At 48.0% G+C, this 26896-nt stretch overlaps 1 protein-coding gene across 1 annotated transcript; it reads right to left on the bottom strand.

The window, feature by feature from the left end:
- Positions 1–16514: 16514 nt before the first annotated feature.
- LOC119659839 (lysosomal aspartic protease-like) lies at positions 16515–18275 on the bottom strand. The gene is made up of 7 exons (XM_038068137.1): positions 18136–18275; positions 17988–18078; positions 17634–17751; positions 17463–17581; positions 17121–17385; positions 16775–17067; positions 16515–16716 (listed from the first exon to the last, which is right to left on the bottom strand). Exons 1-7 carry the CDS (start codon positions 18198–18200, stop codon positions 16555–16557), a joined length of 1113 nt encoding a protein of 370 aa, XP_037924065.1. The 5' UTR covers positions 18201–18275; the 3' UTR covers positions 16515–16554.
- Between the last annotated feature and the right edge of the window lie 8621 nt (positions 18276–26896).

Raw genomic sequence — 26896 nt, forward strand, 5'->3', positions numbered from 1 at the left:
TTCAGATGGGTTGGACAGGAAAAGGGTCTGCACGGTTTCTTCGATTTTCGTTGCTTCCATAGAAAAGGGTGACCGATGGGCATCAAGTTTTTTGGTAACCAGCGTGGTTGATTAGATCTTGTCAGTAGCGTGCCATCTGCCTGCGGATTTTGTGTTGAAGCTTGAGATAGCAGGTCCGGTATTTAGGACAATAAATGCTGACCTGGCGGCAATCACCGAATTATGCGTGCCTTGAGAATCTGGTTGAGGCTTGCTGGCCATTCGAGGACTCCGTCATTAAAGTTCCCTTCGAATAGTATTCTCCCTTCCGTGTTTGTAATTTCGTTCTCTAAGGCGATGAGCCTACTCCGAAAAGCTTGCACAGATTCGTTCGGTGTGAGGTAAACGCTGAAAAACGTCGCTTCCGCACAATGAACTCAAACAAAGCCCTCTCTTCATGGGCCCTCACTCGCAAGTTAACCGTATCTCTCATCCAGATGGCACCCGTGCCAAATAGATCGGATACCATGATGGTGAGCTCCTATCTCGGTACTGTTCGCTGAGGAGTAGCAACTCAACGGTTCTTGCACAATCTGCCCAATCAGGTCGTTGCACTCCTATGCATGTTTGCTTGCAGGACGTGGATCGTTGTGTTGACTTTTCGCTTTCTGTAATTCTTCTTTGAAGAATATGAGCCACATTTTCTTTCTGAAGACCGTGGCCCTTGCAAAGGACACAACACTTTGTCCACTCACAAGTCTTCGTTTTGTGCACGGGTTCGAAACATTTGTAACGCAAAGTGCTTCTGTCCTACTCCACATAGAACGGTGGGTTGGCACTGCCCAGGGCCTTATTCTGCAAATAATCCCCTAACTTTTATTTTACCGCAATGGAGAAGTTGGCTCGCTATCTTTCCAAGGACCGTGACAATGACAATTTTTATCCTCTGGAGTTGACAAACGTAATTCCTACCTTAAGGTTGCTCACATCTGGGTAATCCCTTTTCATCGCTTCCGTATTAGAGAGACAATCTAGATCACTTATTTCAGGGGTGCGCATGACTTCTTAGGGAGATTATTGGTTTCGTGTCTCGAATCCTTTGGACTGTCTCGCAGAACGTACTCTTCTCAACGATCTTCGGCCCAAACTCGACAAGTATATTGCCGGTTCCAGTCGACCGAATAGATTCAACATCTACCCCAGCGTTTTCTGGTTTGGCGCTGTTGCGGATTTCACGAAGAACTTCCCACAGTGAATCCACTGTTGTCGCTATTCAACTTAGGCTGTTGTTGCTGAATTTTCTCCTACTTTCGACGCTACTTGGTCCTCGCTGCTTCCTCGTCGGCAGACCCACGCTGCTACCTCTCGCCCCCTTTTGTCGATTATTATTCCCCCCCCTGGTGGGCTTGGGGTACTGCGTTTTGTGCAACTATGGGCAGCACTATGTCATTTTTGACATCCATGGAGATGTTTCACTGGACGATGGTAGCAGCCTTCATTTTCCGTAGGGCCACCCCGCCCTTCTTGAGTAAGCTTTTTTACTCTACTCTTCCCTTTTGAATGAGGTCCATCCTCTCCGGTAAGATGATCTGCATTTTCGGCTGATTGAGGAGTTTTTTTTCTCGTGGCCCCTTTTCCGAACTCGAATTGGATGGCGCCTCTCCTTTTTGGCCGTCAGGACTCTTAGCCTCTACAGCATCACTACCTTTTCACTTCCAGTCGTCTTCATCGCCGGGATCAGGCGCTAGTCAGGAGTCCATCTCAACTGAGCCTGCACTGCCAACTTAATGGTATCGTAGCTTTGAAGAAACTTGCAGCCTTACCAAGATTATTATCGGGACGGAGGCAGCCAGGTCGTCGTCGTTGTCGTCGATCACGTTAGTTCACCACTAGGTTATCTGGTGCTACCAACTGGGAGGTGTCAGCAACTTTGCCCTGTTTGTCCGAAACCGTTTGTTCCTGACTGGAAAACTCTATTTAAGACATTCATCAATTAATTCTCTCCACTAAGAACAATCTTAAAAAAGTACGTAAAACGTAGCCTCCTAGTGTGGGTTCCCCCCTTGAGGAATGCTCGATAATTGCTCTAAACAATAACGGAAGAAAGTGAGCAGAGAACTACAGGACTCTTTCGAAAAAGCAGAAAAAAATTTCAATTTCAACGCAGGCAGATAAAAATAATAGACCTGTCATGGTTACCGTTAGGGAACTTCACCAGGATTTTGTCTTTTATCTAGATTTTATCATGTCCAAACATTTAAAATCATTTTGCACCACAACAGTTTCAGAATCTGTATAAACTCGAATACACCAACCATAATACCCCTTCTAAGGTTGCTTTCGAAACTAACCCAAGACTTTTCAAGCCAATATTATTGCATATTCTAACCTTTGTTCGTGAATGGTTTGAGGTGGGAATATATGAACAAAAATAGAACCTAAAATCGGTGAATTTCCATTTTTTGTGTGGTTTGGATTGAATCAATATTCAGGAAGTACTGAAATCATATTTGGAATAAATTGCTTGGCATTGGCTAACGGACGAGTATTCGCTTTTCCCCGGTTTCTTCATGGCGGCAATATTACCCTAACATACCCCATTCAGCTTTATGGATCCCTGCGAAGTTACCTTTCGGCGCTGATTTTATACAAGAAGAAGCGCAGAAAGCTGGTTCTAGTCCCAAGCGGTCAAGATTGTGTGGGACTTGACTGGGAATAAGTTCATCTAACTTACGCCGATCTGTTTTCCTAAAACATGACCAGGTTAGGGTCAACCGGATCTGACTGAGGATAAACCGAACTACAGCCCGCGGATCGTCCTTCCTGCACTAGAGAAGGTGCTAACAGGACCCCAAGCCAAAGCGAAACGCCATAGACCGAGGATTGCGTAGCCAATGGGCAGTTTGGTCTCTAGTATGCGAACTCTGAATACCTAATCGCAAGTACCCATATCGCAGACATTTATCGTGGGGCCTAGACATGGATTCCAATATAAAAACCAATAAACTGACGATAGGTGACGAAAAAGCCATACATATTCGGTACTGTTGAATGCGAAATTCGAACAACAAAAGAAAAGGAGCAGAGTGTGGAAGGGCACGTCAAGTTACTTCTGCAAACTCTGAAACACCAAGAGTTGGCTCACAAGGCACAAACTGCGAAACCCTTCAGTGACGTGGCCAAGAGCCATTCACGTGTAGCGCTGTCAAATGACAATTCTGCTAGCGAGAAACTGGCACTGAAGGTGCGGACTAGTGTTGAGGCCGGGCTGTCGGAGATTGTCATCGAGCGTCCCCTAGAAGACAACTGACAAAGGGGAATTGGCACTGATTCAGGAAATCCAAGAATTTTCACGCTACGACATCGGGAAGGCGAGATATCACGGAAAATCAGGCGCCCGTCCGACCTGCGGGAAATCTAAGAAAATTGAAGATTGTTATGACCTGAGCTCGTAAAAACGACGAAAATGCGAAGTCGTCGGATCACCGCGGCGATGCCTCGCTTGAAAAGGGAGGCGGCCCAGATTCCGGAAATCCTAGAATTTTCACGTTACGGTATCGGGAACGCGAGATACCGCGGAAAATCTGGCCTGCATGGGCCGTCCAACCTGCGGGAAATCCAAGAAAATTGAAAATTTGCACAACCCCCGGGTTTTAAAATGATGCAAAAAGCGAAGTCATCGGATTGCCGTGACCGGTGCCTTGTTTGAAAGGAGAGACGGCCCAGATTCAGGAAATCAAAGAATTGGAACAGGAAAATGCATCCCCTGCTTTGATTCCTCTCTGGTGGTTCTTTGGTTCTTGGTCATTGCATACGAGCACCAATTTTCCAGGCTTTTCTCAGTATCCGGATAATTGAGTGGTTAGCGCATAAGGCTATTGTACGAGAGGTCACGGCTCAAATCTCATTGGTGCCAGTCGAGTTTGTATCGTGATTTGACGTTGGATACTAGTCGAATTAGCTGAGAATGAGTATCTGAGTCAAATTAAGGAAATAATCTCGGGCGAGCGCAAAGCTGACCACATTGCTTCCTATAGGGTACTATAATCCTGTAGTGTACCGTTACGTTATTATTATTTCTCGGTTCACGCATCATTAAGATCAACGACGTCTGCGTGGCCGTAAAGCTCAAAGACGTCCCGTGCAACGAGACTCTCAAGAGACGGCACCTATCTTGTTGCGAAAGATCGGCATGAGTAGATACAAATTTGTCCAATCTTTACGACTTCAAATGCTGAGTATCCCTATGGACTACTGGGAAAGACGAACCATAAAGTGCGGTTTGGAGTCAGAAATGCAAAGGTGAAATAATTTCGCTCTGGACGATGCCTTGGACCCAGTGGACGCCGCCAACGTGCGGTTGGAGGAGATGAACATTGACGGACCGATGGGACGGAAGATCCCACCACATAATCTGTGGGTAGCGTAATATGTGATAGAGGAACCGTGGATCGGAGGTGGATCCAAGGTAAATATTACAATTTATTCCACCGCAGACGGAACATTAATCGGGACAGATATCCAGTATGTATCTTCGGCAGAAAGGGCCTGCAACCTTCTCTGTGTCCGGACCTGAACGCTAACCGTGGTCAAATTGGAGCGGGGGAGAGTAGAGGACCTATTCATCTCCTAGACTTACATGGCCCACGACCGATCATCTCCACCAGTAGAACTACAACATTTGACTTTGTTACGTACACAAAAACTGTGGCCCCATTTTGGGCACCAATCCTGTTACGATGAGAGTACCGCGTTGCATCACCTTGGCAGCACCAACACGCTCACCCTGGCGGTGAGCCAACTAAACTCCCCTAACAGCTTTGCCAGTCGTGAACATCGACTGCACGAGATAGTATGGGGAACCGGACGCACGTGCTGCAGCAACTCGAATGTTAGCAGTTCGGCAAGATAAGGTCAAGGTTCCTGGTTCTCAAATATTACCTATCTGTCAGGACACAGAGATTTTGTCACCCCGGGGTAAACTACTCTAATAGAGATGTGGAGTCTCGAGGCGGATTGATACCACCGAAGATTTCAATCCCCAAAGGAGCTAAACTGCCAAACGCCTAATAAGCGAGAGGACTAAATCAACTTGTTCAAAAATGGAATGATCGCCTCATGCAACATGGTCTCAGATTGAATTTAAACAAAACTGAATTTTTGACGACCGATCCCCATGAAACAGGCACAATCACTGTCAGCGGCAGTGATCTGCCCAGAACTGAGCGATTTAAATACCTCGGGTCAACGCTATCAGCCAATGGAGAGCTGCGTTATGAAATTGCTTCATGCATTAAAGCAACCTGGATGAAGTGGCGTTCCACAACTGGTGTCCTTCGTGATCGACGTATCAACGAACGTCTCAAATCTAAAATTTACCGCAATGTCGTCCGTCCAGTCGCTCTCTATGGTTCTGAGTGTTGGCCGACCATAAAAGACAATGAACGGCGTCTTGCGGTAATGGAGACGAAGATGCTACGTGTGGCGTCACACGTTTAGATCACATCCGAAATGAGGATATCCGCGATCGTTATGGGGTTGCACCGATCGTGGAAAAGTTGCGAGAGAGGCGTCTTCGATGGTATGGTCACGCAATTCGTGCAAACGAGAATTCACTTGCAAAGATTGGTCTGAACATCGAAGTCGATGGTAAATGACCAAAAGGCCGACCTAAGCAACGGTGGCTTGATACGCTGGATGGGGATTTGAAAGCCTCGAGATTGCACCCAGATCAGGCATTCGATAGAGCCAAATGGCGAAGCCGATCACGACGAGCCGACCCCGCTTGTGAACGGGACAAAGGCTGAAGAAAAAGAAGAAGACTAAATCATAAAATTCTAACGCGCGCGGGATGGATAGGGAAGGATTCGTTCTGAGCCGACTCAGGCATCTATGCGACGAGCTGGCCCCGTCTTCCTTTCCTCTTCATGGGGGGTTAGATGATATGATGGCCCTGTGGCGGCCCACACCAACCTAAATGTTCGCCCCTGCCGCTTCCAATATAATGGGGGCGGCGCATTTAGGTTGGGGTGGGCCGCCGCAGAAAGAACACGCCGAAGGGAAACTTATGACCATATGCGAACATCACCTTTTGGGTAAGGATGTACTGGGCTTGGTGGACACTGGAGTTTCGGTGAGTTGAATATCTGCTGAACTGGCTGAGCAAGTCCTGCGTGAAAAATTAATCCCCACTCGAAAATTAAAGACGGCGTATGGGGCTCGTCATTCCATGCTAGGAAAGGTTTCTGCTACGGTCATGTTTAGGGGATCTACAGCTGACCCGGAGTTCTCGATCATCCCCAGTCTAAGTAAAACTATTTGGGAGTTAATTTTGCTCTAATTTCCCGAGAAAAGCATTAGTCCTCTCGTTTTTAGGGATCTGTTCCACCTCAGGAAGCTGATCAGGTCGAATTACCGAAGATAAAATTAACTGGGCTGTGAACAGCTTCTCCGCCGTCCCGTAACTTGTAGACACTTACCGAAGCTGCACTTCTATCGCATGAGTCTATGAAGGACTTTCGACCACTCAGTTTTACCCCTCCCACGTTGAAGACTCTAGGGCGGATGCTGGACACCCACTTAACCCCGATTATGGAAAGGACTCCCTTCAGTATGCCTACTTCAGTAACAGCTCTTCATGAGGCAGTTAGCACGATTGTACCAAAGCCATCAAGGAAGGTCAAAATAGAATAGGATTGAAGGGATGTCTTACGCAATGGAAGTATCCATGCTAAGAACTAGGATAATCGAATCTGATGTGGGAGGTAGCCATTTGACTAGAGCAGAGGTACGCCCCAGGGTGGCGCCATCTCTCCGGTACTTTATTTGATACTGATGGATGAAATTTTATGCATATGGAACAGGAGTGGGGCGAAGGTGGCGGCGTACGGCGACGACTAGGTGTTTATGATGTCAGGGATGTTCACCCTCGTTATGAGCGAAATCATGCCTGTGGGTTGTAAGATGGGAACTCTGTATGAATCCAATCAACACCGATGTGATGTTATTTACCGCCAAGACAAGGGTATCCAAATTCCACCTTCTGTGGCTAAAGGAACAAAAATTGCTCCTTTCCCCCAAAATAAAGTATCTATGTGTGATCCTCGATCCTAAGTTAATTTGGAGGTCGAACGCAGAACTGAAGAGGTTAAGGTTAAGAATGGAAAGGACATCTTCGTTCGAGGATGGTTCTTTGAATATACCCAGCCGCAACTCGTCCCATCTTAAAGTAGAAATGAGATGAAATTACAATAGAACGAATCTTAATAGTATTCAAAGGATTGCTTGTGCAGGTGCTGCTGGTAATCTGTGGTCCTGCCCAATATAAACCCTGCGTGTCATCGCCCCAGAAATTCCACATCAAATACGCTGTAGCGTGCAGTGCCGTTAGACTACGTTAGTCCGGATTTTGGAGGACGAAGCCCTATAGCCATTGTAACATCCTAGATGAAGTACCTTTGGAATTCTGGGTATTCCTAACGGGCTACGCCGTACGCAAGCGATCTCTGTGAGGAATTTTGCTGCAGGCTTTCCAAACAGGGCGGAGTAGAGGACCGGTGACGTGTTGCAAGGTTATCATACAGTCTCCTTCACCGATGAATCAAAGATGGGCTGTGAAGATGGTGCTCTCTTTGTACAGTGGGGAGCTATTTTCCTTCGTGAATGCTACCGGCTGGCTCTTAACATCAGAGCCGTCTGGACTCTACTTTCTTTGCTCTTACCAGACTAGTTTGTGACATCAAAATAGCCCACCTTTTTTCTGAATGAAATATTCCACTTCTCGCCCTTCCCCCCCTATCAAGGATTAGGATCCAATTAGAATTGACTCACACTTGGTTTGCAGTAAGATCACGGCACTATGGCGATGATTTGTGGGAGGATCTGCTCTGCACCAACGGAGATTTCCAATATTGAGGAGAAGGACGCTTTCCTATAAACTGTTGTATGTCGTTTAGACCTAAAACAGACAGAAACTTTATTATGTACCCTACTTGCAAGCTCTTTAACCTGGCATCTAGTATTAAGTATTCTCCCAGGTGCTTGAACCTACTTTGCACAAAAACACAGAACATCTGTACAGGTCTCATCACTCTCCTTAGTGTCCGTAGATATCCCTAGTTTCCCCAGCTGACAATTTAGTCTGCTGTGGCCAGTGAGTATCCCCACTATGATCCGGAAGCTCGCTTGAATTTGAGGACGCTTATCTTTCTCCTTCCTCCCGGAAGTTAGCTTTATTTGGAGTTTAGATCCGAAGGATGCATTCTGGCAGATTCCACTGGATGAGGCATCCAAGGATAAGACAGCCTTCACAGTTCCAGGGCGACCACTCTATCAGTTCGTGACCATGTCGTTTGGGCTCTGCAATGCATGAGCAGTCATCCCTGCTCACTTGCGCCGTTAAGTCCTTGTATATCTAGATGACTTGCTGCTCACCACAAAGACCTTCGACCAGCACTTGCTGCTTTTAAGCGAAGTGGCTCTTTGTATGAGACGCGCAGGCTTGACATTGAACATCTGGAAGAGTAAATTTATCATGAAGGAGGTTCGATACTTGGGGCACATCATCGGTTATGGGACGATTTGTAACGATCCCGATAAGGTGTATGCCATCAACGATATTCCGTGGTCCAAAGTCGTCAAACAACTACGGCGGTTTCTTGGAATGTCAGTTTTGCTGGGCTCAGGAAGCCATCTTAACCTTCGACGCTTTGAAAACGAGTCTCTCTTCGACTCCGGTCTTGCCTAGTCCCGACTTCTCCAAACCTTTCGCCATCTGCGTATATTCAAGGCACAACATTCGAAGTGGTAACTGACCACGCTTCGCTCAAATGGCTGATGAACCAGCCAGACCTTCGCGGTAGACTTAGAGAGAAATGGGAACACCGCAGACGTGGATTTTCTGGTCTTCGGACTATTTGCGATTGATCGAACGTATTAGGGAGAATTCCAGCCAATTTATTTTAGGTAGGGATTAGGGTGTAGGGTTTAGCTGTCATTGCCAACTAACGGTCTTAGTAGACCCCAAAAAGAGCCTGTGTGGAGTTGCCAAATCTCCCATTAGGCGCGTCCATTCGTGCGGATAACGGAACGCTCGGTGAATGCGTTATGCACATGCACGCATCAGGAGATGATACGGAAGGTAGTTTTTTAAAGGTGCAGGGTTTTGGAAACCCAGTACCAGTGGTTTTTAGGAGTGGGCAAGCGGGCTCCCGGCCGTCGATATCTAGCGACCGCAGTACCTCAGTAGTGGGCCAAGTTTCCCAATTTGGCATCTAATGCTACAAGAGATCCTAGTGGGGTGAATTCATCAAGGAGAAGCGGAATATCCTCCGAAATTTCAGGGTTCTGATACATGGCATTTAGTTGTCCTATATTAGGGCGGTGGAGAAGAAACACGCCCAAGCATTATGTGACAAAGTTAGGTGGGAGATGCAGGTGACGCCTCCTCAACATAAGGTAGGTGAGGAGGGGGGCTAAGGGAGTAGGGAGGGAATAAGTGAACCCTTTGGTGCCCAGCAGGCTGCCAAGAGGAAAAGGGCTTTTTCGCCGAAGAAAGCTGCGCCGGCGAAAGAGCCGGGTAGTTCTTCAATTACGGCTCCAACTTTGACGAAAGGGGAAGAGCCTACAGCTCGTAAATCCGAAGAGTGGACAAAGGTGGGCGGCAAAAAAGCGGCAGAAGGAGAAAAATCGCCCAGATATAATCATTATTTTTAAGAAAGGAGATATGTCCTACGCCGATATCGTTTGGAAGGTCGAAGCCGATCCGGAATTGACGGACTTGGGTGGCAGTGTGAGTCGTATCAGTCGTACACAGAAGGGGGGCCTGATGTAGGGATAGCGGATAGTTTTCGTAGCCAGGTGGAGAAGGTGCTTGGTAAGCAGACTGAAGTAAAAGCTCGAAAGCAACAAATAGTAATCGAGTGCAAGGACCTGGACGAGGTCACATCGTTCAGGTGTAGGAGGTGCACAGACCGCTATCATTAGGTTGCCGGCTGAATCAACGCTTAAACTGATTACCGCGGGCAAGGTAAAGATAACTTCGGTCCTGCGCCTATTTAGAGAGCAAGTATCTTTCAAGAGATGCTTCAGATGCCTCGACTTCGATCATCATCGAGAAGGTGCAGGAAGTGTGGAGATGTGGGCCATCAAAGACTTCACTGGAGATCTACCATGCATGTTGTGCAAAAGGGAAAAGGAGTCAATAAATCAACCTGAACTATTGCGAGGCAGCTCTGACTTGCTCTCGCACCGAAATAACGTCAGTGCTACTTAGGTGAAAAACTCATCGGGAAACGCGGCGATATGGGCATGTGGACGGTAAGCCATTCAAGAAACAATGGCATTCCCGAGAGCCGGCTTTGTATGGGCAAAAGTAAACGACGTCTATATCTACAGCTGTTACGCTCCTCCTAGTGTAACATTAGCGCAATATGAGGAGATGCTGGACAGCTTGGTGTTGGACGCTGGAGACCACAGCCCCAAAATCATCGCCGGCGATTTCAACGCGTGGGCCTTAGACTGGGGAAGTTGAGTGACGAACACCAGGGGCCAAATTTCGCTTGAAACCTTCGCGGAGCTAGACATTGTACTAGCCAACTTTGGATGCCTGCTCACCTTCCGAGGCAGAGGGCTCGGTTCGATCGTCGATTTGACTTACTTCAGTACCTCGTTGGCGAGAGGGATGGTCTGGCGGGTGAGTGAGTCACTATCCCGACAGTGACCATCAGGCCATCTTTCTCGACGGCGGGAACGGGGGAGACGACGGCCGAGTGAGCAATGGAAGTGGAAAAACCAGGATAGCTGGGTGGTCCTTTGGAGCTTTCGAGGAAGAGGCATTCCTGGCGGATTTAGAATGAGGTCACGGCCTGAAGGGAACGGTGCTGGAAAAACTGAGCTAGTTATGTCAACGGGTAATTGAGGCATGCAATACTACCATGCCGCGACGCAAGCTCCACCACAGTAGGAAACCAAATTACTGGTGGAACATCGAACATCGGCAGTCGGAGAAGGAAGGGTCTTCGAAGTAGCCTTAAGAAGACTATACGGAAAATAAGGGGAATGGCTACAAGCAGTTGTGCCTTGAAGCAAATATGAACCCGTGGGGCGCTGTCTGTAAGGTTGTAATGAATAAGATTCCTGGACAAAAATCACCTCAGGTGATGTACCCGCGACTTTTGTTCAAAATAATTGCAATCCTTTTCGCACAATAGGAAGGAAGCGGACCTCATCCAGTGATTCATCAGGACGAATTCTCAATCCCCGGGGGTGATCGAGGAAAAACTACGGGAAATCTGTGGACGAATTGGGAACAATTCGGCTCTGGGATTGGACATGGACTGTGAAGTTAGCTGCTAGAATCAGGTCCGCATGGTTCATAAGTGCATTTGCATGGTGCATGGTCGAAGGAGTGTTTCCTCTCAGTGGAAAAGGCATAGGTTGGTTCTGTTACTGAAGCCCCAAAAATCACTTGGTGCATCTTCTTCATATCGCCCTATCTATCTTTTAGACACTATGAGGAAGATGTTGGAAAGGGTGATATACAACAGGCTGCTTCGGTTCGTTCAGCCAGCGAGTGGTCTATCGGAGCGGTAGGATGGGTTTACAGAGCGCGATCCACGGTCGATGGCATTGCAACGGTCGTAGACCTGGCCACAGGTAAGTGCTGCGCGGTGGTGACGTTTGATGTCAGGCATGCCTTCAATTCAGCCAACTGGGTTTGAATTAGGGCACCCTGGCTAAACTTCATGTCCCTCGTCACTCGCGGTTGTAGTAGTTGCAAGTGAAACCATGCATGGTTCCAAATAGTGAAACTGGACCCGGTGGAAAATATAAGACGGAGGCTTAATCGCAGGAAAAAGAACACTGTCAAAATCCGAAGTCGTTTCAAAATTGATCATTAGATACCTGGGGGTAATGACCGATGCCACGTTGAGCTTCAAGGCGCACCTGAACTATGCGCCGGAAAAAGCAGCGAAGGCTAGCTCAACTCTAGCAAGGATGATGTCAAATATTGGAGGGCCAAAATCTAGTCGCCGGCTGTTTATCGGAGGGGTGGTGAAATCCATTCTGCTATTTGTGGCTTTTGTCTGGGCGTACGCATTGGATCACACAGTGAACCAGGGAAGGGTAAGCTCGGCATACCGGCCAATCGCGCTGAGGGTGTGCAGTGCATATAGGAGAGTATCTGGTGAGGCAGGGTGCGTCATCGTATGAATGATTACCGTGGATCTTCTAGCGAATGAGACACATTGTCTCTATCGGAGAAGAAAGGTGAATCCGGCCGAAGTGACTGCGCGCTTTCGAAAAGCCAGTAGGACGGTGCTGTACAGGAAGTGGCAGCAACGGTGGGCCCCATACATTGATTGATCCCGTCTCGGTCCCTCTCCCGGTCTAGCGAAAACATTGGATTATCACCTAACACAGTACTTTATGGGACACGGTAGTTACAGGAGGTACTCGCATCGCTTTGGATTGGATGAGTGCCCAGACGGTTCCAAATGCGCCGTTACACCCGAGGACCCGAAGCATGCCATGTTCCACTTTCCGAGATTCGCTATTGAAAGAGGGAGGTTGAACGACCCCCTCAACGCAGTTATCGATAGAGTTAAAGATAGGATTATCCTACAGTCCACTGCTTGATCCCAGCCTTTGTGAATACTTGTGTGCGGAGAGTCATCTAGGTACGTTGTCCTGTTACAATTTTGAACGAAGAACTTGGATGGGTCACATTTTAAGGAAGGGCGACAATTGCATTTTTGGCTACGTCATGAAGTGGAATTCAGCCACCCATGAACACTTGGTGTAGATCAGTAAAGGAGGAGCGCAAGCGTTTCAGGAAGCCGTGTTCAATGGGGCGTAGGTGTGGTTGACGTGGGAGGATTAGACTGGTTAATTACAATTCGGATAGGTAGGAAATATTCGACGATTCAGCTGTATGGCAGCCAGTTAAACTTTGCAAGTGGCAGTGAGCATGTCATGTGGAATGTAGGGCCGACGCAATAACTCCCAAGTGCATGCCGCGCTTCCCAGCGAGAACACCACGAGTACCAAACGGATCGCTGACAGCCCATTGCAGAGCGAACTTGGTAAAAAACGAAAGGAGGAAGGGACATCTGAAGGAGACTTCCCTCAGGTACTCTCCAGGGCTGAAAAGAAGAAGGCGAAGAGGAACAAAAAACAACAACACGTTGCGCCATCAGAAAAACCTCTGCCTAAAACTAAGGCGGACACGAAGGACGGAGCACCATAAGAAAAGTTGGGGTGACGAAGGAGGACTAGACCGCCAGCTTTGCTTATTAAGCTGACGGAAGGCAAGACTTTTGCGGAAGTCCTTAGCGAAATCCGTTACAAGATTAAACCCGAAGATAACGGAGCAGAAGTGTCTTCCATTCGTAAAACGAAGGGTGGTGGAGTCTTATTCGAACTAGGCTCGAGGACTATAAATAAAGTCATGTTCTGTGAAGCAGTCAAGGGGCTTCTGGGAGAAAAAGCTTTGGTTTCCAGCCTGGAATCCACTTGTTCTTTGGAAATCCGGGACCTTAACTGTCTCACGGAAAAGAACGAGGTAGAAGAAGCTATCAAACGCGAATGCCCGGAGGTAACCAATGTCCAGATTGGTATCACCTCCGCGAACTCCTGAGGCCAAAAACTCGCTGTAGTGGAAGTTGCCGAGCAATCAGCGAGGAAGCTTCTAAACAGCAGGAAAATAAGAATTGGTTGGGTAGTGGGTAGGATACGAATCCGGGCCGCCCCAACCAGATGTTACAGATGTTTGGATTATGGGCACACATCTGGAAACTGTCGGGGACCTGACAGAAGGGCAACATGCCGTAAATGCGATCAGGCAGGCCATAAACCGAACACCTGCAATGAAAAGGAAAGCTGCGTCTTATGCAGGGACCATGGCGCGACTGATGAAAGCGTTGCGCACACTGCGGGATTGGGGCGGTGTCCAGTTTTCAGAGCAAAACTGGAAAGAGCTAGGACACGGTCAACATTATTCGCATCCAGCAAATCAATATGCACCGGGGCGCAACCGCTCACGAGATGCTAGCGCAGTTCGCTGTGGAGACCAAAGCTGATTTAGTACTCATCAGTGAGCAGTACCAAAACAAGAGCCCAGTTTCATGGCACCCTGACATATCAGGTACCGCTGCCATCGGGGTTCGGGACGGCATCCTCCTTAGGGTTCTTGTCCAAGGCCGAGGGGATGGCTTTGCCTGGATTCGGTGTTCAGGGATAACCTTTTTTAGTGTCTATCTTACGCCGAATGAGACGATGCCGGACTTTCATCGGAGGCTTGATGCTTTGGAGGACGCTATCTTAGGCATGGATGGGCGGATCTTGGTTGGAGGTGACTTCAATGCTAGGGCACTTGAATGGGGCATGCCTCACACAGATTCCAGAGGGAAACGAATTCTGGAAATGGCGGCGAGAACAGGACTGGTAGTTCTAAACACCGGAACTACCCCAACGTTCTGGCGCCCGGGCTGCGAGGGAAGCATTCCAGACGTAACCTTCGCGTCGGAATCACTGGTGTCGCTGGTGGACGCGTGGCGAGTTCTGGAAGACTTCTCGGCAAGTGATCACCAGTACATTGCTTTCGAAGTGGTGGACACAAACTCTCGGTGTGCGCCACCCGGGCGATCTTTCTGTGCATGGAACGTCGTGAAAGCGAACACATTGTAATGGCACTCTTCCCTGCGCACCCCGTATGGGATGATGACGTCGGCGCGGAGAGCGCAGAGGACTGTCCACTTTTCTCTACAAAAGAGTTGGAACAGGCAGTCCTCTCTATGAAAAACAAGAAGGGGCCAGGACCCGATGATATTCCAGCAGAGGTATACAAACTGGCATTCCAACACCGGCCAGACCTACTGTTCGGCGGATTTAACGCTTGCCTGAAAGAGGGATTTTCCCTGCTCGTTGGAAGGTTGCGACGCTTGCGCTGATCCATAAAGGGAAAGGCAACCCCGAATTGCCGCCTTCATACCGCCCACTATGGATGCTTGACACTGCTGGGAAAGTGCTCGAAAAGCTCATCTGAAGTAGACTCGCTGAAGCGATACGCACTGCCGGAGATTTATCTCCCCGGCCGGGGATTTATCTCCCCGGCAGTTTGATGCTGTCATGCAAGTCGTGGACGCCGTTCGACGTGCAGAGGCACATAGCCGCCGAACTCGACGGGTGGTGCTCCTCGTAACACTTGACGTCAGAAACGCCTTTAATTCCGTAAGATGGAAAGATATTCTAGGCACATTAGACAATACTTTCAACGTGCCGAATTATCTCTTACGGATATTGAGGGACTATCTGAGGAACCGCTCCCTGCTCTATGAAACACTAGAGGGTCAAAGGTGGATTGAGGTCACGTCGGGGGTAGCACAGGGATCCATCCTAGGGCCGGACCTCTGGAACGCTTCCTATGACGGTCTACTTAAACTCGACATGCCAGAAGAGTCGCGCCTGGTTGGCTATGCAGATGATGTCGCAGAGCTTGTTGCTGGACGCACTGTCGAACAGGCGCAAAGCAGACTCGGCATATTGATGCGACGGGTAAGCGGATGGTTGGATATTCATGGTTTCAACCTTGCACTGGAGAAAACCGAAGAAGTCATCCTGACTAAAAAGAGAATTCCGACCCTGTGTCCCATATCGTTCGGCGAGTCGATAATCGAGTCAAAATCAGCGGTAAAGTATGGCCTGGCGCTCTTAACAAGGAGGTATATCGTAAACGCCTCGCGCAAGTACAGGGACGGGGAGCTTCGCGGGTGGCGTCTGAGTACCGCACTGTCTCTGAACCGGCCGTGATGGTGATCGCGAGAGTGATCCCCGTTGCCTTTCTTGCCAAGGAGCGTCAGGCTATATACAAGCACAAGGGAGATGAGCCAAGGGAGGTGGTTGCTCGCGAAGAACGGCAACGCATTCTAGACGAGTGGCAGCTCTCGTGGCAAAATGAAACTAGAGGAGTTGTGGACGACGCCCACTACACTTTTTTTCTTGTGGAAGGTGGGATGGGGTTCGTCAGCAGCTCTATTTAAATACAGGGGATCTCTCTCCAGACAACATTGTCGAAGAGATGCTGAGGACTGCTGACAAGTGGAACCGTGTTGCCCATTGCGATCGGACCCTTCTCGTTGCTAAGAAAATAGAACTCGACCGGTGGAGGAGCTGGATGGCAGGGGGTTCCTTGAACTGACAGTTCCCTTCCTCTTCTCCCCTTCCGTTGGTGAAAGGAATTCCCTGATTTGAAGGCTCTGCAAGGCGGGGGAGCTCGGGGACTAGCCCGAAGTAATGTGACAAACGGTTCCAGGTTAGCTCTCTGATGATGGGGAGGTGTTTAGTTGGTAGTCCGACGACGTACCGAATCGGGAGTCCAACACTGTGTGCGTAAATGCATTCACCTACCCTAAGTGCATGCTGCAGAGTGAAGATCGTGGCACACGGCTATAAGGAAAATCATGGGGAAAGGGACCTCTCCACCCGGTAAATAGTTCATATTGGAAATGAAGTAAGAGGAATAAAGAATGCGAAAGTTTCTATCAAAACATTTTATTTAAAAATATAAGTTAAGGACTAACGGGCTATAGCGAATCCAACACGGTTGTTAGCCATATCGAACTCAGTGTAATACTTTCCCAAGAAGATATTGCCTAAAATCCATGGAAGGTCATCGTCACCAATATTTGGATGGGATTTAAATCCAGACATGCAAGTGGTGACGCCATCCACCGTTAGCTGCAAAAAATAAAATGCATTAATATTTGCCGCATTTTCATGGACTTTTTCCACTTACTTGGATGATGTAGTCAGAACCTGTCAATGGGTAGTTGTTGCCACCCAAGTTGAAGTTTATTTTTGGAAACCTTAAAACCGATTCGCATGCAACTACGAAATTGCCAAAATCATCTTGTTCAGCACCAATAATTGAATGGATGCGAGCAATGGCATCTATAGCCCCAATGATTCCGCTAATCCCAGAGTCAAGGATAGTTTGGCAACTACAGAAGGCAAAGCCACCGATGGTAACTGAATCTATTTTGATCTGCCAAAATCCTTGACTAATAACAGGAACGTAGGTTAAGGAGCCTGTAACAAGGTGATGTTATATATCTCCAAGTGCAGTAGCTCATTGTCCTTACCTATATAGAGGTTTGGATCTGACCCTCCAAAGATAATTTCACCGCCGTCTCTAGAGTCGTTAGTTTTGCGGTTCAAATAGAAAGAGAAGATTGGGTATGAGATGACACCTTGGCTGTGCATATTGTACAAAACCGGTGTAACATTACGTTCTGCAATGGACCTGTATGCCAAACCGAGGACACCATCGAAGTACGTGTCGGTGAAGGCGGAGCTTAGACTGGTAGCTTCAGCGAATATTTGGTTGGTAACAGTCAAACCTGCGACCTAGATTGAGGAATAAATTTTTGAGTTTTCGCAGATTTTCCAAAAGAGGGTCTTATATAATTTGGGAATACACGTACAGTGATAGTATCTTGCGACAAGTGGCCCTTCATGCTTTGACCTTCGTATGACATCTGTATACCTTCTCCGCGGGCGACATAGGTTTCTGAGGCGCTGCTATCGTATTTCTTGTGATTCGCTGTAAATGATAATTTTACCTAAATGTCTATTTTATCTATAGAAATTCTTACAGCATCCGTTTGAGTCGCAGGAAATGGATGGTATCCATAGGTTAGATGATCCAGTGTCGAAAATAACTGTGAACGTTTGAGCTGGTGTTCCAATACCAATTTCTCCGTAGTAATCGAACTGTGGAAAGTAAAAGAAAATTATTGTTGGACATAAAGTACCTTCGTTGAGAGGGTTGTCTCCTTGGTGGATGGCCGTATTCATCCACACAGTCAGACTATGCGTCAGTTTCACTGACATTGCATTTATCACTGTGTAAGTGATAAACTCACGAGTGGGATTCGAACCCGGAGCAGTGAGGTTGAGAGGTTGACTCTCTACCCCCTCGACCATCGCACCATCATATTGCAACTTACACCAGCATAATTCTTCAGTAACTCAACTCCGCTGCGTCCCTTGACGGTACGATGAGTGATAAGAGCCTTGGGTGTCCTCTTAAGTTTGATGCTAGTGAGAGGCGAAATATTAAACTTTTTTAAAAAATTAAACCCAAAATAGAAATACCGAAGAAGTTCGCTGCTAGCGATGGCTACAAGGCATACTCCTACGATGAAGTATTTTGAAAACATTTTGGATATACCAACTTCCTACAGCAGAGGTCTGGGATTTTGTGAATACTTCGTAAACATCTCGACGGGGTTTTATACAACCCGGAAACTATTCCTTTAGCAATTTTAATGAATACTCGTATTGTATAAGTCAATAATTTTAGGTGTTGAAAATTCATTCATGTTTCCCTCGTCACTTTGTTATCAGATGATTCAACTTCCACATGTGCTGGGGCGAAATGGATTCAAAATTGCCTACGAAATTAGTTTGCGGCGATTTTAACAAGGCTTGACGTTGAATATTGAATTGAAACGCTCTCATTGTAGTGAAATAGTCAACCATATAATCACTTAAGAGCTTCCTTTGTGATTTATTTCCGGCTCGTGATTTTGATTGCCTTTGGAGCAACTAGGTAATAACACTAAAAAATATTGTATTGCGTTGAGAGTTAGGTCGATCTTACTGTGACGCTCCACTAATGCCTGTGGGCTTATGCGCTCTACACAAGGTTTCATTTAGGTATGTGGTGCGGGCACGAGTCACCGGTTAAAACACTGGCCTGTTTTGTCTAGGACACTACATCGGAATCGTTTGACATATTACTTCTGGCTAGTCCAACTCAGTATAGGAGCCCAGCTCAGTGGTCCAGGAAACCCCAGCTGCCTTGATATCCCTTCTATTTATCTCCTCCTTTTTCATCTAAAGAAGGCCTTGAGTATACCCTGTCACTCTGTCCCACGTGTACTCTACAGTATGGCCTTATGGCATCAGCTGACACCCTTCTGTCGATAGGTGAGCAATCCCATCTCTCCTTCCACAAAAAAAAAGTGTGATGAGCGTTGTCCACAACTTTATTTCAAACGTGCCCTTCCAGTCTTATGCAGGTAGGACTGAAAACCTCCATGCTTACCTAAGAACTGGGTAAGGAAATAGTCAGTCTCACCATGCTTCCGGTTTACCCACGCTCCCTAGTTGATAACGAGCCGCGTAGTCCATCTGCCTCTAGTCTCATTTTGCCAAATGAGTTGCCACTAATCTACTGTACGTTGCCGTTCCTCACGAGCAATCACCTCTCCTGACTCTTCTCCCTTGCCATTGCATATGGTTGGGGGGATTGGGCATCGCTCGCCTGATTACCATCGCGGCCGGTTGAGAGACAGTGCGGTAGGCAGATGCTATCCGCAAATCTCCCCATCTCTGTACTTATGCAAGACGCTTACGATATACCCCCTTGCCAAGAGCATCAAACCGCCGTAGAACAGAACAGACTGCGATGAACCCATCAGGAGACGACGCGAAATGTTTGCCATTGGTCGACTTAAGGCCGAAACTCCAGTTGCAGCCTTGTCCATTGTGGCTTTGATTAGCTCGAAAAAGCTTCGCTTTTTAGTCTGGATGAATACTTTGGTTTTTTTCTAGTGCAAAGTTGAAATCATGCGCTTACCCGTTGCATCAATATGCCAAGTCTGCTTTGCGCCTGTTCGACAGTGCATCTTACAACAAGCGCCGCGACATCATCTGCATAACCCATCAGGCGTGACCCTTTGGTCCTAGGATGAATCCCGGTGCTACTTCCGACGTGACCTCAATCCTCCTCTGATCCTCTAGCGTCTCATAGAGTTAGGGGCGGCCCCTAAGACAGTCCCTCAATATCCGTAAGAGATCTTTTCATCTTACGGAATTGGAGGCATTTCTGACGTCAAGCGTTACAAGAAGCACCACCCGTCGAGATCGGCAACTGTGTGCCTTGGCTCGACGAAGGGGATCCACGAATTGCATGACAGCGTGAACTGTAGATTTGTCCGCTCTAAAGCTGTACTGCCGTGGGGATAAATCTCCGGCAGCGAGTCTACTTCTGATGGGCTTTGCGAGCACTTTCCCAGCAGTGTCAAACGTGCAAAGTGTTCGGTATTAAGACGACAACTGTGGGCCACCTTTTCCTTTGCTAATTAGCACAAGCCTCGCCACTTCTCAGGGAGACGGCAAAATGTTTTCTTTCAAGCAAGTGTTGAATGCGTCAAGCAACCGGTTTGGCCGATGTTGCAGCACCAATTTGCATAGTAGGGATACCATCGGGTCCTGTCGGTTTCTTGTTTTTTTATAGAAAGAACTGCCTTTTCCAACTCTTTTATGAAGAATAGTGGACTCCTCTCGGTTTTCCGCACTGCAGTTATCATCCGGTAATGGGTGTGCAGTTCATCTGTTCGGCCTTAAGTGAACAGGGTTTCCGCAGGGTCCTGACTTCATAAATTTGTAACCGAGTCTCAACGGGTGCCTATTTCCTCGTCGACCAAGTCTTGCCGGTAGCTTTGATTCTGTTTATTGTGCAGTGGAGTCTCCTTTGGCTGATCTATACTTTGCGATTATGGTACGGGTCTCCTCCTGATCTTTGACGTTGCGTCAAGCAGCGAAGTTTGTGACACTCCTTCGGAACTCTGCATATCTTGCCGTTCTTGTTTCGATGCCTTCCTGAGCACGGAAGCTCCGCAGGCCGTCGTTATCAGGTTCATGTCTGAATTCACGACAGTGTCAACTTCAATGTCACCACCTCCAGCTCCAAGAGCTTCAGAAAATCTCCTGGTGTTCACCTTCGCGACGTTCCATGCACAGAAAGAGCGCCGCGGTGTCGTACACCGAGAGTTTGTGTCAACCACTTTGAAAGAAATGTGTTGATGGTCGCTTGTCGAAAAGCCTTCCAGAACTCGCTACCCGTCTACCAGCGACACCAGTGATTCAGACGAGAAGTTTAGGTTGGGAATGCTTCCCTTGCAAATTGGGGGTCGGATGATTGGGGTGGATCCGGTGTTTAAAACTACAAGTCCTGTTCTCCCTGCCATTTCGAGAATTCGTTTCACTCTGGAGTCTGGATGAGGCACGTTCCATTCAAGTGCCTTGGCATTGAAGCCACTCAGACCAGCACTCGTTCGGCGTTAGATAGACACTCAAACAAAACCGACCCCCAGGCCTAGGCTAGAATCCTAAGGTAGGTTCCGTTCCGAACCCAGATGAATCTGGGTACCTGTGTCGATAGTGCTCAATGATGAGCACTAAATCAGCTTTGGTCTCCGCAGCGAACTGTGCTAGCAACTCGTGAGCGGTTGCACTCCAGTGCATATTTATCTGTAGGATACGTATCATATTGATCGCGTCCTACCTCTTTCCAGTTCTGTTCTGAAGACTGCACACCGCGCTGAGCCCACAGTGTGCAAAACGATCTCACTAGATGCCAAGGTGGTAGTGGTGCTGTGTATCAGGAGGCAGCCCCTTCGGGACTCTGGTCGGTGTGGTGTGCATTAAAGTAATGTTAGCAGACCGCGTTGCCATGAGCGAGCGCTGATTCGTTCGTGAGTTCTGGGATCAAACGTAAGTCAGACTTCAGGGAACTGGAGTAGGGGCTTTGTCTCTGAGGGGACACCCGTTCCCCGCTATTGCACCCCGCTGCCTTGCGCATGATGCATCGGTAAAATTCCTGGGCAAATTGGAAAGTGAACGCTTCCGCCATGAAAGGTTTTGTGTATTTCTTGTATAAGAACAGTTGAGAGGACATTTGTCGTGGTAAAATTTATATTTACTTTATCAGACAATGCACTTCCGACTTTCAAACTAGACTGTTTTTTTTATGGGTGGAAGTAGAAATCTTAAGAAGACGTTGCTATGCAGCAGTGTGTGAGATTCTCACCCACTAAAACTACTCCCTATATCCCCGCGGTACCACCGAGAAGTATTGCTTCCCGAGGAGAGCTCTCGTTTACACCAGCACAAGTAAGTCGCACGTTCGTCGCGTTTTCCAGTTTCGATCCAGTTCCTGCAGTTTTTCCTGTATCGCAGTTACTACTGCGTTTATCGCACTCAAATTTGCTTCCGACCTCAGCATCTCCTTCATAAAATTATGGGGTTCGACAACTGCGTGGAGAGCGAACATCACATGTTTCGGGTCATCGGTTGAAGCGGCACATTCTGGATAGTCTGGGGACTTACCCAATCCGAAGCAATACAAGTACTACCTGCATCCACTGTGTCCCGTAAGGGACAGTCTTAGGTGCTCAATACACGGGATAAGTGTATGGGTCTAACGGCTTTTATCGGAATCATCTCACCGTTGCGGCCATCTTCTGTGAAGCTCCTTCCTAGTAGTTCTTCGAAAGCTCGTGGTCATTTCGACCGGATCCTCCCCTCTCATTGCGATTGGCCAGTATGCCGAATTCCCCTTCTCTGCTGTCCAGTACTTCCTCCCAGACAAGAGCCAAGTATAGCAGGATGGATTTCGTTATCCTTCGATAAGCAGAAGACGACTAGATGAGAGATGAACTAGCATTTGCTGTCTTTTCGCACACATAGCCTAGGTGCTCCTTGACACTCAACTTGGTATCGATCATTACCCCCGGGTATTTAATGATCTATTTTAAACGACCTCTTGATTACTAACCTGGATTTTGACAGTATTTTCCTACGATTGGTAAAAATTTTCGCCAGCCCCATTTTCACCAATTGTAGCCATGCCTTGATGGAATGAATGGTTTCGCTTCCATACAGTTCCACGCCCTGGTGGTGTTTTGCCACTATTACCACCGGCAGGTGGTCTGCAAAACTAGTCAATATTGTTTCCTTTGGCACGCATAGGCCGAGCATTCCTTCATACATTATGTTACACAGCAGGGGCCCCAATACGGACCCGCGGGGAGCACCTGCTGCCATAACGTATTCCTACGACTGTCATCCTTTTCCAGAAGTGAAGTGTATCGAAGAGGTTACTCAAGATTATCCGAAGTAAGTAACCAGGGGCACCAAGTTTAGCTAGGGTGCCAATAATCTAACCCTAGTTGGCCGAGTTAAATGCCAACGTTACCACCGCGTAGTACCTACCAGCGGCCGATGCCTCCCGAGGCAGGTTTACGACCGTTGGTATTGCGTCGGCTGTGGACCGCGCTCTGCGCAACCCATACTGTCGCTCCGACAGACCACCCACTAGTACGGAAGCAGCTTGTTATATATAACCTTCTCCAACATCCTTCCCATAGTGTTAGGCGGTTTTTGGGGCTTCGGTATCAGAACTAATCTAAGCCTTTTCCAGTGGGCAGGAAACACTCCACTCCAACCAAGGATTTTAGCAGCTAACTTCAGGGCTTTGTTCGGAATCCCATTCAATCCTGTAGCTTTATTACTCCCAAATCGTCCACAAAGTTCCTCGGTGGTCACCACGGAGATTGAGAAGATGTCCTGTCAAACCATTGGTTCAATCAGCCTTCTCGGCAAATGATTAATAGTACATTGCATTCGAAGTGGTTGACGCTATCTGTCGCGTGGAACGTAGTCAGGGGTAATATCCGCACAATCTTCGAAGCTCTTGGGACAGGCAGAGTCATGCTGGAGGTCATATCGGGGGTTGGTAGCCTCGCAGGTGACATTGTCGTAAACTTAACGATGAGCCTGATAACGGCAGCCTGCGAAGCTTCTGTTCCCCGGAGTACCACCGACCGTGACAAGCCTTATGTGTACTTGTCATCATCATCATCAATGCCGCGCCCACGTATGTTTGTGAACCGCTTTCCGCGCAAAGCAGGTACTTCCAATAACCATTTCGTGTGACTCTACTAATTGAATAATCCGCAGTCCGTTATCATTTGTATTTTGGTGTAAGCTATGGGAGCTAACGTATCGTCTGAATACGGGCTCCGTTCATTCTTGGCTCTTAAAATCTCCAAGTATGATTTTGATATCATATCTGGGGCAGGCTCCGAAGTTTCGTTCTACTGCCTCGTAGAAGGTATCCTTCTCCGACTCTCCAGTCTCCTCTGTAGGGGCGTGAACGTTAATGAAGCTTATATTTCTAAATTTGCCTCGCAAGCGTAGAGTGCATAGCCGTTCGCTTATGTTTTCAAAGCCGATAACAGCAGGTTTCATTTTTTAGCTGGCTAAGAAACCTACTCCGAGCACATGGTTTACTTGATGGCCGCTGTAATATATGGTGTAGCGACTCTTCTCCTGGGAACCGGTCCCTGTCCAATGCATCTCCTGTAACGTTGTTACATCAGCCCTATATTGGGACAGGGTATTGGGAAGCTGCTTGGCAGCTTCATCTTTGTACAGGGAGCGCACGTTCCACAAGAAAATGCGCAAATCGTTATTCCTTTGTCGTTGCCGGGTTTGTCATTGTGTTATCCGTCCAGTCCGAGGCTCCTGTTGTGGCTTCGTAACAAGTTGTTTTCCGTGTAGGGTTGTCAGCCCTACCCAACCCCCAACCTGGAGGACCAGTTGGTGCAATTTGTCCCGTTTTTAGGCGCGGGAGACTCGCCTGCATCCTTCTCCGTCTGCAGCTTTTCGTTAAGAAAGAGCTCCCAGCGATCACCACGTGGAGGTAGAGATAGGGTTTGGTAGTAGAGCTGTTGGTGTTGGTTCAGCAGGCATTTCCCAGGTTTTATGCTCCATCGTGGGTACCAATCCACGTTTCGCCCTGGGACCTATACTACCCTTTGACCAGGCCGCTTACCCGTTGCATTAATATGCCAAGTTCGCTTTGCGCCTGTTCGAGAGTGCATCTAACAACAAGCACCGCGACATCATCTGCATAACCCATCAGGCGTGACTTTTTGGTCCTAGGATGAATCCCGGCGCTACTTCCGACGTGACCTCAATCCTCCTCTCATAGAGCAAGGGGCGGTCCCTCAGACAATCCCTCAATATCCGTAAGAGATCTTTTCATCTTACGGAATTGAAGGCATTTCTGACGTCAAGCGTTACAAGGAGCATGGAGCATCACCCGTCGAGATCGGCAGCTGTGTGCCTTTGCTCGATGAAGGGGATCCACGACTTGCATGACAGCATGGACTGTAGATTTGTCCACTCTAAAGCCAAACTGCCGTGGGGATAAATCTCCGGCAGCGAGTCTACTTCTGATGGGCTTTTCGAGCACTTTCCCAGCAGTGTCAAGCGTGCAAAGTGTTCGGTATTAAGATGGCAACTGTGGGTTACCTTTTCCTTTGCTAATTAGCGCAAGCCTCGCCACTTCTCAGCGAGACGGCAAAATGTTTTCTTTCAAGCAAGTGTTGAATGCGTCAAGCAACCGGTTTGGCCGATGTTGCAGCACCAATTTGCATAGTAGGGATACCATCGGGTCCTGTCGGTTTCTTGTTTTTTTATAGAAAGAACTGTCTCTTCCAACTCTTTTATGAAGAATAGTGGACTCCTCTCGGTTTTCCGCACTGCAGTTATCATCCGGTAATGGGTGCGCAGTTCATCTGTTCGGCCTTAAGTGAACAGGGTTTCCGCAGGGTCCCGACTTTATCAATTTGTAACCGAGTCTCCACGGGTCTCTATTTTCTCGTCGACCAAGTCCTGCCGGTAGCTTTGCTTCTGTTTATTGTGCTGTGGAGTCTCTTTTGGCTGATCTATACTCTGCGATTATGGGACATGCCTCCTCCCGATCGTTTAGATGTTGCCTCAAGCAGCGAAGTTCGTGACGCTCTTTCCGGAACTCTGCATATCCTGCCGTTCTCGTCTCGATGCCTTCCTGGGCATGGAAGCTCCGCAGGCCGTCGTTATCACGTTCATAACTGAATTTACGACAATGTCAGTTGCAGTGCTATCACCGTCAGTTCCAAGAGTTTCGATAGACCTTGCGGTGGCCACCTTCGTGACGTCCCATGCGCAGAAAGAGCGCCGGAGCGTAAACCGAGTGTTTGTGTCAACCACTTTAAAGGCAATACATTTATGCTCGCTTGCCGAAAAGTCTTCCAGAACTCGTTACTCGTCCAGCAGCAACACCATCGATTCCGACGCGAAGGTTACGTCGGGAATGCTTTCCTTGCAGCCTGGGCGCCGGAAGGTTGGGGTGCATCCGGTGTTCGAAACTACAAGTCCTGTTCTTGGCGCCATTTCGAGATTTCGTTTCCTTTTGGAGTCTGGGTGAGCCATGCCCCATTTAAGTCCCTTCGAATTGAAGTCACCCTCAACCAGGATCTGCCTTTGTGTGGCCAAGATAGCGTCTCCTAAAGCATCAAGCCTGCTTTGAGAATCCGACATCGAATCATTAGATAGACACTGGAAAACGTTACCTCCGAACAGCGAACCCAGACAAAACCACTGCGTCCTTGCTGGATACCGCCTCGAGCCTGCAACGCTCTTACCAGACGTCAAAGTGATAGAAGTGACGTGTATCAGGAGCTAGCTGCTTCTGAACTCTGTTAGTTGCAGTGTCCATTAAACTGGTATTAGTAACGTGGTCCCCTGAACGAGCGCTGATTCATTCGTGAGCTCCGGGATCAAGCGTAAGTCAGGCTTTAGGAAACAGGGGTAGAGGCTTTGCTCCGGCTTGCAGACGTTGCATCGGTGAAATTACCGAAATGTGTTCGTGTGGCACATGGTCAAACGCTTTCTCTAGATCCAGAAATGCAATGTAAAGATGGCGATGCTTCTCAAGGTGTTCCTCCATGAGTAACCAGATAGTGTGTATTGCGTCAGTAGTTTCGCAGTTCTTGACAAATCCGGCTTGATTCATGGTTTTTTCAACGATTTCGCGAATATGGTGGTTGCCAAGAATGGGTTAAAAAATCATCATGGTATCGGAAAGTAACGGGATCGGACGGTAATTTGTACATTCTGCTGGACTACCATTCTTTTTCCATGTTGGAAGTGTGGTACTTTCTTGCCAGTTAAAGAATTCATTGAGCCACAGTGTTGGGTGCCAGCTCTCCGCTCAAATGCGATGTCGTCATGTTAT

The sequence above is a fragment of the Hermetia illucens genome, chromosome 6, assembly GCF_905115235.1.
Source record: "Hermetia illucens chromosome 6, iHerIll2.2.curated.20191125, whole genome shotgun sequence".
In the NCBI taxonomy this organism is placed as follows: Eukaryota; Metazoa; Arthropoda; class Insecta; order Diptera; family Stratiomyidae; genus Hermetia; species Hermetia illucens.

What these genes read in the sequence shown, in the direction of transcription:
- LOC119659839 (XM_038068137.1), bottom strand. Translation starts at nt 18,200, where the DNA reads ATGTTTTCAAAATACTTCATCGTAGGAGTATGCCTTGTAGCCATCGCT. An exon ending in GCTAGCAGCGAACTTCTTCG is followed by an intron (nt 18,079 to 18,135) that starts GTATTTCTATTT and finishes GCCTCTCACTAG; the next exon opens with CATCAAACTTAAGAGGACAC. An exon ending in TACTGAAGAATTATGCTGGT is followed by an intron (nt 17,752 to 17,987) that starts GTAAGTTGCAAT and finishes TACTTTCCACAG; the next exon opens with TTCGATTACTACGGAGAAAT.